We start from the raw sequence: 12797 nt of genomic DNA, 5'->3' as shown, positions 1-12797 counted from the left end.
TCCTTCTCCTAAATCAAGGCACATTTAAAACTGATAATGGGATCTTTGATTAATTACTGTAGCTCTGCTTGTTATGTTTCCAAACACACCCTCTTTTTTGGTTCTAGCGAAGCACCTGGCCTCCTGAAAATGGGGGCATAAGTGCAAGAGTGTATGTGTGGGGGGCATGTGTGTGTGTGTCTAAGAATGCACACCCATATCATCCTATTGTGCCTGAATTTTCCGATACAGGATACACTGTGCAATGTTATGTCATATACCTTACCCTCCATTCCCACAACTTTCTTGTATGGGAGGAAAGGAAGTAGAAAACCAAACCATTTTCTGTTAAGTGGAAAGGCAGACTACTTTTGGCATAGGACCTACTCTAAACCCGTTGCTTCCTTCTGCCAAATCCCTTGAGTTTTTAAAAACAAAAATGGTACAAAGATCCCATGAACTTCTTCAGCCCAATGAGCTCCTACAGAAAAAGAGAACCATCTGCCCATAGGAGGCTGCTAGGTTGCATTTAAGTATCATTTAAAATGAAAGGAAAAAACCCTATTGTACCACATGCTTTAATAAAATACAAACATGTTAAAAGTATTTCCTTTGTTTGAAAAAACCAACACATTTTATGTGAGAAGACTGTCCTTGACCTGAGATAGCATATAAACAGCAGAGTCAATTTATAAGTTATATATTATATGTTTATTATGGGGTGCAATATTTTTTACATTTTGTGAAAGATCAGATGTATTTACAATTTTTCTAGGAGATTTATATTGCTCTAATTTACAGTTCATACAAACCTAAAACCCTTTAGAGTTGTGTTTACAAATTCTCTCAAGAGGCAGCTATAAAACAGATCACTTTTATAAAGAAGCAAGAGCCAGCTTGCTACATGCAGTTTTTCAGATATTTGTGGTTTTATAAAATTTCTAGAGTTCTTTACAAATATGCTAATAAACTTGTATGGCTTCAAAATTGCAACCTGCACTCTTTGCGAATGTATGTTTGAGAACACTTGGTATTAAGGCTAGATTAAAAGTGCTGAAACTTAGCTTTTGCACGAATTTAGAAATAATACATGATTAATAATGAAAAACAAAATAAACTGAATTTCAATAGTAAGGATTAAACTGTTCAAGCAGTTTTGATTGCATTAGCAGATTACAATTAAGATTCTGGTGAAAGACTGTACCTTTTGAAATGCCAATTTATGCCAATTTTAGTTTTAAAATTCTAGTAATAATTGAGTAAAGACTAACATTTTAAAATATGAAAATCCAATATATATTGCTGCAATGAAATCCCAGTTAAGATTTGATAAAACAATCAAAACATTTAAAAGGCAAACTAATTCACTATAAAACTTTTGACTGCAACCCTACACTTAGTTATGAATGTATAAAATATGACTAGGCTAAAATATTCAGCCCAGAGTTTTTTCAGCATTTGGGAGGCAGGGCAGTGGGAGAAGACTCCCACCCAAGATTAATCTGGTCTTCAGAGAATGGGTGAAATCAAAGAATCTTGGGTATGTGGTGTGGGATTACCGTTAAAGAGAAGGTGGCATTTTTATTTTTATTTTAAAGGGGGGAAGCTTTGCTGTCGGTTCAAGAGGCAACTGGGTTGCCTTCAGCAGCTTGGCAGCCTTCCCTTTGAAATTAGGGACAGAACACCCCATGGAAACTCTACTATGTCATTGACCAATGGTGACAGACACCTCTTTTCCTTCCAAGAGTGCTGCTGGGAACAACACTATGTCATGACAGTGGGTCATTCTTACAGGACATTCTGTTTCTAATTTCAAAAGAAACACTGCTCAGGGCAACACCACTTGAAATGGCAGTAAAGAGTTTATTTTTCTGTTTGTTAAAAATGAAAACAACCTTCAGCCGCTTTGTAACGCAAGCCCACCCTCCAGCCAGAAGTTCCTAATTTTGTTCCTGTCTCCCCAAAATCTCTTATATTCTGTCTCCTTTTGCAGGAGATTAAAGTGGGGGAGAGGGGAGGACAGGATACTTGGCTCAGCTTGAATATAAATTCATTTGAAATCTATGTAACACGTGCATTAATATGCACTTGCCTCTAGTTTCAGCCTTTATAGTGTGTTCCCATTCTCCAAAATTTGTGGCTAAGAGCATTATATACCTACATTTTATATATAAAGCTGACTGGTCAATCCAATACTGATTTTATAAGCATTTTTATATTTAATTATTTCCCCCCTAGACACTGCAATTCAGAAGTGCACAGAATTCCACATCCCCTTAACTTTTTATTTCAGGATTTAACAAGTTCTTAACAACATAATACATAGCAAGCTTTAAAAGTTTGAATTTGTGCTAAAAATGATCCCACTAGATCACTTCTGTTGATGTTTAGAGCCACTGTGTTTAAAAAGTGATGAATCCAAACATTCAAATGCTAAGTTTATCAATTTTTAAGTTTATCAATTTTGTTGAAATTAGCATGAATGACAATTTTTGTTCTGCTCAAAATAAACATTGAAAAATATTACTTCTCTAAAGCTACTACATTTACATTCATGTCACCTTTGAAAGCACTTGAAACTTCAAAACTTTATAGTTAGCAAAAGGGAATGCTATAAATATTCTTGTATAAATTGTTTTAAACTTATTTAACACACCTTCAGGATTTTACACATCTTTGGTGATACTGAAGTTAAATTTTGATATCAAGTTGTTTTTCTGTGAATATATAAAAGTCAAGCAGTTCCCTTTACAGTGGCTGCATTTATTGCATTCAACCCACAAGGAAGCAATGTAATATTTTAGCGGCTGTTTTAGAGTTATTTGAAGTTTCCCTTCCAAATCCCTGCTTTAGGAAATTATGTAGTTGTACATATTACACAGAAAAACATCAGCTTTTCTGTATGGAAGATCTAGACATAGAAAAAAAGAAATAAGAGGCATATAGACATTTTGATAGGCACAGTTTTAAAAAGGCACAAATGTTATACATTCCATATAAAAATAAATTAATCTACAGCATTAATTAAAAATTACAACTCCCATAACGTTAACTAATGGCAGAAGTAAATATCTGTTGTCTGTTGCAATTTTTTAAAAAAACATTGCACTTTACATTTTTAAAACCATCTTTTATAAAATAATATACACTTAATTATATATGGTATATGAAAATCAAGTTATTTTGTATACGCATCTCTAACCAGATATGGCACATGAATATACAAGAATGAAACAAAAATTACTTTGCCACTTTTTTAAATGAAATGGCAATATTGAAACTGAAAAAAGTATACTTCAGTAATATTTATAGAAAGCTAAAATAATGTGGTTGCTTTTGGTATCACAAAGCACCACACCTTTTAAATACCAGAAATGACTGCTATTTTGGCTTTGAGGCTACATAAGTATTAAGCATTTGTGTAATCTTGTTTCCCAGTATTTCAGATGACCACCTACAGATAGTGTTGGAGTTCACTTCAGTGCTAATAAAATAGATAGTTTGTTTTAAATGACTTATTTTGGAAAGTGCATTTCTGTTGGATATAAGACTCAAAAACTAAGCAACACATTTTAAAAAAAATAAATGCATGTTAAAATAGTGTTGGAAAGGTAGTAAAATAGTGAATTTCTGTTCATTGAGAGAACTCATCTGCCCCCACACTGGCTCATCAGCAATCTGCCATATATCGACCTGAAAGACAGAAAAAGCTTCTGTAGTTAATACCTTTTCAATAAAGTGAAAAACAGTTATACTAATTACTTAAAAACAATTTTCTTCTATTTAAAGATAACAACTAAGATCCACTTGTCACATACAAAACAGCCCTATTTGCTAAAACTGCTAAAATATGCTAGCCATATAAAAGACATTGCTGTAGACTGTGCAGGCGATTCATTAATGCGACTTATTGTAAATTGATGTATATCTCTGTATTTCTTTTAACAGGTTTTAATTGACTTGTGGATCTATAATTGAATTTGTAATGGCTTTTAGTCAAACACAATAAATGATTTATTGATTCTTGAACTAAGGCAATATTTTTAAATTACCGTATTTTGCCGCGTAATGGTCACATTTTTTGTGCCAATTTTTCCCTTCCAAAAAAGGGGGGGTGCGTCCATTACAAGGTGAATTATGGTAAGAAGCAACAACATGCTATGGACTCCGGTTTTCTTAACAGAGCACTGTTGCAATACAAAGCAAAAGGCACAGACTTCACCCTTTCCGCTGGATTTTGCCTTCTCCCAGCGCGAAGCTCTGTTGGGAGAGGTGGCGGCTTCAGTCATTGTTAAGAGTTCTTTCTTCCTGGGTTTCTCAAGGCTATTTGCTCGTGCAGAGGCGGAGGAAGGTGGTGGATGGGCAGTGGAGACCTTTGCCCACCTGCTGCTTCCCCTTCTTTGCAAGTCCAAGGTGGCGACAGTAGTGGCAGTGGCAGCAGTAGCAGCCCAGCCCAGGCCTGGCTTTGCCTTGCCTTGTCTTGTCTCCTCCAGCTGGCAAGCCAGTGAGGGCCTGGACTCTGGCCCTCACTGCCTCAGGAGCCCCCTGTGCCTACTCCCAGCTTGCCTCAGATTTACCTCTGCAACTATTACGCAGGGAATGCTCTGGGACCAATTTTGGGGTCTGAGAAAAGGGTGCATGACTATTACACGGTGGCGACTAGTATGCAGTGAAATACGGTATGCTTCCACATTTCCACTGGCCATAGCAAAGAGGTTCCTGTGCTCTGGTGACACAAGTTCCACTCTTCTCCCCAAACCTGGAACTTCAACCAAAGCAGCAAGTCTTTTGCCAGCCTTACTTACAGGAAAGGCAGGGAGGGAGCGAGCCAACAAGGGGAGAGACAGGGACAGGCAATCATAATTTTTGGTTGGCTAACACAGCCAGCCAAAATGGTGGCACTGTTTTCAATGTTTGAATTGTATATGTTAGAGCACTCAGTTGCTTATATTCCAAGATGTCAAGTGAGTACAGAACTTAGGTTTTCCCCACACACTTTTCTCAACAGATATGCTTGTAGAACATACATTGGGTATTTGCCATTGTAAATGTTGTAAAATGTGAAGGGGAGATTCATGTCAAAGCACTGTGACTGACACAGGAAACTCTCCTGAGTCTACTACATTACAGAAAAATGTTTCCCCTTTGCACTCATGGTTCTGAGTATAGCAGAACCACAGTGAGTCACAGTGTACTTTCAGGAGGTATGTTTGACTTCCATGAAAGGGAAAACTGGTACTGCATTAACCACATCCCACTGATGATTTAAAAAAGTAAGAAATGTATGCCCTATTAGGATTATGCTTCTTACCAGTGGCAAATCTCTTCTTAAGTAGGGAAAGCCGATAGCCAGTGCCTACTAGTTCAACGTCTACTCCTGAAAGTGTGCTTCCTTCACTGATAAATTGCACTGCAAGTGTTGCTGGCTTACTGGGTCCTTCTGAAAGGTCAAATTTGGCTCTGAGGGAGCCAGAGCCTATTCAGGGGAAAAACACACACAAAGTGAATAATAATTAAGGATTTGGTTTGTAATGCACCATCTAGCTGGATGGGAAATAATTTGGAGAATACCTTGATAAGTCAATAATACAGGCAATAATACATTTCAGCACATAAAAAGTCAACATCTGCAGTGGGGAACCTTCAGTCCATGGACCTATTTAGGCCCAGTAGGACTTCTAATGTGGCTTGCAATGGCATTTCTCTCAAACCACATCCACTTGCTCTAAACCTGATGTAATGTGATGTCAAATGTGGGGTGGTTAAGACACAGCTGCAAAGGAGCAACTGGGAACTTAAGCTTCCAGTTGGCACTTGGGGCTCACTGACTGCACTGATCAGCTGACCTAGCTCCAGGTAGTGTGGTAGAAGGACTAGAGGAGGTGGTGACCACATTTTCACAGCCTGTGCTTGCACACTCACTCATTTAAACTTATCCATGGTTTCCTTTAATTGAGTTTAGGATAAATAGGCAAAACCACTATTTCTCATTGCTATTTTGATGACCAAAGCGACAGCCTATAATATCCAAGGCCAACTTTAAAACTGCAAATATATAGTTGAATTTATTTTTGAAGGTAAGGTAAATCATAAAAGTGCCTTTAAGTCCAGTTGCAGATGGCTCTGGGGTTGCGGCGCTCATCTCACTCTATAGGCTGAGGGAGCCGGCGTTTGTCCACAAACAGCTTTCTGGGTCATGTGGCCAGCATGACTAAGCCGCTTCTGGTGAACCAGAGCAGCACACGGAAATGCTATTTACCTTCCCAGAGTGGTACCTATTTATCTACTTGCACTTTGACGTGCTTTCAAACTGCTAGGTAGGCAGGAGCAGGGACCGAATAACGGGAGCTCACCCCGTCATGGGGATTTAAACCACCAACCTTCTGAGCCAAGAGGCTCAGTGGTTTAGACCACAACGCCACCCGCATCCCAGAAATACATTAATAGGCATCTTTTTCCGCCTGAAAGGGCCCCCCCAAGACATGTAAATACACTGATATAAATATATAATACATATAAAAATGTGGAAATGTATAAAATTATCTATATACCAAACATCAGTGCATCAGTTTTCCACTGCTTACTTGTTAAATTTGAAATAGAAAATAAACAAGAAATATATAGTGGTTAACTATAATTTTTTTAAAAATACTTTCTTACCTCCATTTTCTGATTTTTCTGAAATACTAGATAATTTCCATAAAGCTTTCATCTGCTCTGAATTCCTGTTAAGAAGTAAAGTCTGGTTATTGGACTGCAGCCTAATGGCAAATTTTTATAGAACTCCCTTCCAGGTAAAGGTCATACAGGCTGGCTTCCTTTTGAAAGTTCAGTGCCTATGATGACTTCTCTTTTTAATTCCAGCAGGCACTTTAACTGAAGTTTGATTTTATAGTTTAAATTGATTTGTACTTTTTTTTGGTATTGTATGCCTGTAAACTGATAAGAGACAATCGTAGCAGGATATATATTGCTTAAATAAATAAATATTTTCATTAATTTTAATTTTTTCTTTTTACTTAACAAGAATATGCTAGATGCTGGGCAGAACAAGGAAATTAACTTTGTAGTCTAAAATATCCTGAAAAAATTGTTTTGTTGAAGGTTTGTACTAAAGCAGAAAACCTAATTTTCTGTGTATTATCTTTCAGGAGATGTACAGCACTCCTAATATCAGTACCATGGTGTGAAAAATTTAAAAATAAAAGGATTGCTTTTCACAATGTTTTAGATGTAAAACAGTAGCAGCATAGTGGAATGAATTCCATGTAGTATCAGCAGTAAAATAATAATAATATTTTTTTAAAAAATTACCATTTTGCTGGAGGAAGTGACTGCATATTCATTACACCTCCATCAACTGGTACCATGACTTGTATATTAGAAAGCATAGTTGGCACTGCCATAGAGGCCGGGTTGTATTTGTAATCGACTCTTACATCAGTAGTGTTACTATTGCACTTCCAGTACGTAGCAAGATTCAGAGGTGTAGATTGGATGCCATTTGAAGATACCTTTGAAAATAATCAAATAATGACTTTTAGGTCCAATAATGAAAACAAAAAAGTTTCAATTTTGTGCTGTGTTCTGCAATATACTTAATCAGAAGCTTTACACTTAATATGTATACATTAACCACATTACTGTACTATAAAAATTCCTGAAAATGGCTACATTGCCAGGAAATACTTTTAGATGATAAAGACACAGACTGAAGTTATGAACTCTTGGCTCCAAGATGTGTCTTTCAGTACTGCAAAGTATTCGTCCTGATCTTTGAACCCATCTGGGCAAAAAAGGCAACAAACAGCATGTTGTAGCTAGGACAACAGCCAAGATCAGAAGTATTAGGCTATCATATATGCACCTTAAAAAGAAAATACCAGAATGTTTCTATAAATACTGGGAGGAAAAACAGTCTGAACAAATTAATCAAGGGAGAGTCAATTACTTTTTTTGCAGTCAGATGCAAGGCCAAGCGAGTGTGGTGTAAGTAAAAAATAAAAGGTTACCTGATATTTTAGAACATCTACATTATAGTAAGAAGCCGAAGGATTCTGTTCCGATAGCTTCTTGAGGTAGACTGTAACAGCTTGCATGTCCATCCAAAAATCTCTTACATTGGAATCGCTTTGTGATGGATCACTGTGCACAAAAAGTTGGTGAAAACACAGGTTTTAGATTTCTTACATATTGGAAATGTTTTGTAAAAGAAGGAATACAAAGTTTTTAACCGTCTTTTAAAACTACTTCTATGGATGGGGGTTGGATCCAAAGGGTCCGCAGCACACACAGAAGAACTGTTTTATACCTTTGCAGAAGATCAAACAGACAAATGGGAGCTGCTATGGAACCCACCGATTAAAACTAAATGAACTCTTGCATATTTGCAGAACAGTGACTTTGTCTCTGCTCATGATGTTTTGCTGTAGCAGAGAGGCTAAATTACAACCTGGAAGTTTCTGGTTTCACTTCCCACTGCCCATATATAACTAGAAAGACTTGACATTTCACACATTCTCTGCCTCAGCACCCTATATGCAAATTCTTTGGCTTCTGTAGTTGCTGAAATTATATGACTATCTGGAAAGTTCAACTGTTATTTCTTTATGCATATTGTGAACTGCTTTACGATGTATAAATAAAAAGCAGTATGTAAGTAAATGAATAAAGTATGATGGTAAAAATGTTGCAATACACTACCTCTACAATTTTATACTCAATTTTGCATTTTTACAGAGTGGGTGCTATATGAAGTAGCTAGAAGTCTACTTCCACTGTAACACACAGACAGGAGCAGCCCAGGATGAATTTAATTTACTTCATAATAAATGTTGCACAAATTATATTTATGTTTAATCCTGTAGAAGAAAGCATGCTAGTTTTAAACACACAAACAGCATATCCTGGGGGAAATTCATGTTGTCCAGTAAGAGAGACAGCTGCTCTAAGATGGTAGCCTTAATCACTCTCATATGTGTCTATTACACAGCAGTTTCTGTCCAGCTTGAGCAGCTGCCCTAAGTGAACACGTTCTGTACTGAGTAAAGAAATAAACTTTTTATTCAGTGGCTCAAAATTAGGTGACTGCGATTAAGAGACCAGTGTAATCCATATCTAAACTCAAAATGAAGGCTGTAGTTTCTCAGGAATGAATGAGGTACTCTGTGTGTCGTGTACGGCCAATTGTTTAAAAAGGAATCCTGAAGATATATGGCATATCCTGAGCCTGCAGAAAGCTAGTAAATTGCAGAGCAACCCTCAGATTTCCTGGGAATCAAAGAATTCTGATAAGAGAATGTATTGCCATACTTTCAACCTGCAAGCCAAACACCTATGGGGACTCATGACACATATCCTTATGATGGCACACAGGCACAAATCAACAACAAGTTAAGATTGCACCTAAACGTTTACAAGTGATACATTTTTAGTTTTCCGGTTTCATGTGATGAGTAATGTCTGAACTATTCTCTAACACATGTTTCAAAACTGGATTAAATCCTTCCTCAAATGAAGGAGCTTAATATGTTTCAAAAAATAATGTAAATAAAATAAAATAAAATCACAAAAAGCATTAGATGCTTGCCTTGAGGAAACGAAGCATGCTATGTAATCTGTTTGTAATATCAAACCATATGAGGAAATGCAACTAGCTTCATGGGGTAGGGAATACCAGCATAGTTAGGAGGTGGGAAGACATCCCTGTTACTCATGAAACAGTGCACTACTGCTGTGGACATTATGGTTAATTAACACTGCCACTATGCATTTCTTTAGCACCACCATTTATTTAGCATTCGTCCAGTTCTCAGACACCATGGACCCACTACTGCTCTATGAATTACCCCTCTGGGAATTGTTTCTACGTCTTGTGTGTGCATGCAATGTGGACTCTGCGTGGTGAACCTGGCGGGGGGTGGGGGAGCTTTTTAAGGAGCTGTGAATCATGGTACTACGAAAAATGTTTATGGTTTAAAATTAGGTTATTTCAGTAATTTGTTCTAAGTGAGCTCTAATGGAAACTTGCAAGTTTATTAAATCTCTAAAAGTAACACTAGAATTGGAATGAAGCATAAAATATACAATGCAATTTACCAAAGCATATTTGCAGGGTGAACAGGGTGTCAGCATGAGAGAATGTATAAAAAGATAATAATGCAACAAAGCACATTTATAGATTAGATAGTTTACTATTAGATAAAAAAATACAAAACCTGTATACAAGTTGTGCATTTGGAAGAACCTGCTCTAGTTTGCTTGTGTTTTTTACCCTGAAGCAGAGCACAGCTGGAGATGGATTGCTGGTGAAGACTTTAATAATTCCACTTGGGAATGAGACTGTCATATCACCAGTGATTTTCACAATACATCTAAAAAAAAAGATGTCAAATTACAAGCATTACTTTTACAACAAACTAGGATGCATGCTACATTTAGTCAAAACATGTCTGTTGTTATAACAATCTAACTGGAAAAAAGTATTAGTTAACAATCAAATTTACTAAGATTGCTCATTTATAATGCAATTTTAGAACAAGGAGAGATTTCAGCAGAAAGTTCTAAACATATGGCACAAGTTTTGAGTACCTTTGGAATGCCTCATGACTCCCATTATGGTCAACCAGTGAAATATTGCTTGAGGTCTTTTTTTGGATGCTAGACCATCTCCAGTTGGGAGCTGGACTTTCTCTGTGATAGCTCCAGAACTGTAAAATTCCCTCCCTCAAGAGAACAACTTGCCTAACTTGTTGCCTTTCGGAAACAGGTAATAAATGCTATGTATAGACTCTGAAATGGCTTCTTATGTGCTCTTATACAATGTTAGCTTTTATGCCTTTTTATGTAGAAAAGTGGTATATAAATATGGTACTGGGTAGACTTTGTTCCCAGGAACAGCGAGATCCAATGCCACAACAGTAGATGTGATACTTTTCATCTCCTCTAGGGAGCTACCTGTCTCCTCATCTATTCCCCAGCTACTCCAGAAGGTCCCCCCAACCTTATGGAGTCTCCCAACCTATGGAGCAAATTTTTGGGGCTACAGAGGGAAAGAGACAAAAGGGAGACCTGTTTGCATAAGCAGAAGTCTGATGTACAAGTTGGAAGTCACAGCTTAATATTACCCTAAGAATCATTCACAAATAAAAATGAAAACCAAGTCTGATGCAGGTATTGAATGACATTCAATAGTTATCTAACAACATAATCCATACTTTCATCAGCAGTGTATTTATCCAAATAGACACTGGACAATATACATTAGAATTTCATTTCTGAAGTTCCATTATTTTTTCCAAAGTAAAAAACAAAACAAAAACCTTAATCTTTTTTTTAATGCAAGATATAAAATTCAAAACAAATGTTTCACTAACTTTGTGGGATCTGCTCCTTTGAAGTAGGCATTAACAGACTCAGTAAGGGCCACTGCAACAGGCAAAGTGTCCTGGTTTCCAAGGCTGACAGGGCTAGGGCCACGTGAAATACCTAGAATGCATAGAGTTTATTGATGTCATTTCCTATCATGTTAGCAACTTCAAAGATGGATTACTTCAGCTATGAATTTCAAAAGACATTAATTATTAATGTAAGACTTAATACTAAAGTACAAATATTAGATGATGCAGATTTTAAGATATTGCACTAGGATTTTTGGAAGAAAATACCTGTGCATACATGCATGCATGCATGCATATATGTATGTATAACATCATATCAACAATTTAATATAGATAACAAGTCTATATTTAACAAAGGACTCCACCAGTTAATGTCGATTATTTCCATTTCCTCTATAATGACTGCAGAAAAGTAACTTTTCCTTGCCCACTTTAAAGTAAGATAATCACATCATTTTTTCCACTTTGGAAAGAACAAGAAACCATGTAGTTCTACAGCAACAAAAAGTTTCAGAGTAATGCAGGTGACATAATATCTATGTGTGGTGGAAGACTGAAACAACACCTACTGGCCCTCTTTGCTCCTTGGAAATAAGGCTATGTAGGCCCAATCTGCAGAACACTCTTCCCTCACACAGATGGCTTTGAGGGGTAGAGACCATGTACACAGGGCCCATATGCTGACAGGCCTGGCACAAGCACAGCAGGGGACAAAGCCAGCTGGGCATTGGAATCCCCACACTGTGAATACGGCTTTATTTTTGAATGTTTCTTACAATAATGTATAAAACAAAATAAATGCCAAGTAATTCTGTATGTTCTGTAACTTTTAAAAAGATTACTTAGGAAGATGGTGATGAAAAAGAAGGAATTTCTTTAAATATGTTACTTAAAATAACACATTACAAAAATAATTTGGGTTATTATTATTATTATTTAATTAAATCTTGCCAAAGGCAATCCAAAGCGACTTATAACCAACCAAGAGAAGGAGGGAAAGAAGGAAGCTGCGTAAGTTCCTTTCTCTTGGCCTGAAGGATGAGGCAGAAGTTATAAGACAGCTAACATGACCCCCAGACAACAGCTGAACATTCTACGTACTGCTGGTGAACACATTAAAAATGTTTTCCATTCAGCTGATACAATGATTTTTAAAAGAGCAAGGCCAGATTTGTCAAATGCTGCATCTTAAATCTTTGAAAATCAATCCAGATAAATCTGTTAGGATAATTGCTTGTTATCATGAACAAAACCAGACAACCTATTTAATAATTAAGTATTTTAAAAAAGCTTTTTCGCAGAGGGAGAAAAACTTCACCTATGAAAATAAGTATTCTCTCCAAAAGAAACTTATCAGTACCTTATAGGCTTTATCATGCAGATATCCCACTTGTAGAAAAATATAGATCACTTATGTTT

At 36.7% G+C, this 12797-nt stretch overlaps 1 protein-coding gene across 2 annotated transcripts in view; it reads right to left on the bottom strand.

The window, feature by feature from the left end:
• Positions 1-667: 667 nt before the first annotated feature.
• Positions 668-12797, bottom strand: part of FCHO2 (FCH and mu domain containing endocytic adaptor 2) — a 63895-nt gene continuing 51765 nt past the window's right edge. For both annotated transcript variants that reach the window (XM_083703197.1, XM_083703196.1), the window contains 7 exons: positions 11355-11466; positions 10197-10352; positions 7992-8124; positions 7294-7493; positions 6640-6704; positions 5291-5455; positions 668-3672 (listed from right to left, as the gene is read on the bottom strand). In XM_083703197.1, the coding sequence (XP_083559323.1) occupies positions 3650-3672; positions 5291-5455; positions 6640-6704; positions 7294-7493; positions 7992-8124; positions 10197-10352; positions 11355-11466 (854 nt within the window). In that variant the 3' untranslated portion in view covers positions 668-3649. The remainder of the gene's footprint in view (positions 3673-5290; positions 5456-6639; positions 6705-7293; positions 7494-7991; positions 8125-10196; positions 10353-11354; positions 11467-12797) is intronic.

The sequence above is a fragment of the Podarcis gaigeae genome (genome assembly GCF_964106915.1).
Source record: "Podarcis gaigeae genome assembly, chromosome: 11".
NCBI lineage: Eukaryota > Metazoa > Chordata > Lepidosauria > Squamata > Lacertidae > Podarcis > Podarcis gaigeae.
Note: the sequence above shows the minus strand (reverse complement) of the source record. Positions and strands in the feature narration are given on the sequence as shown.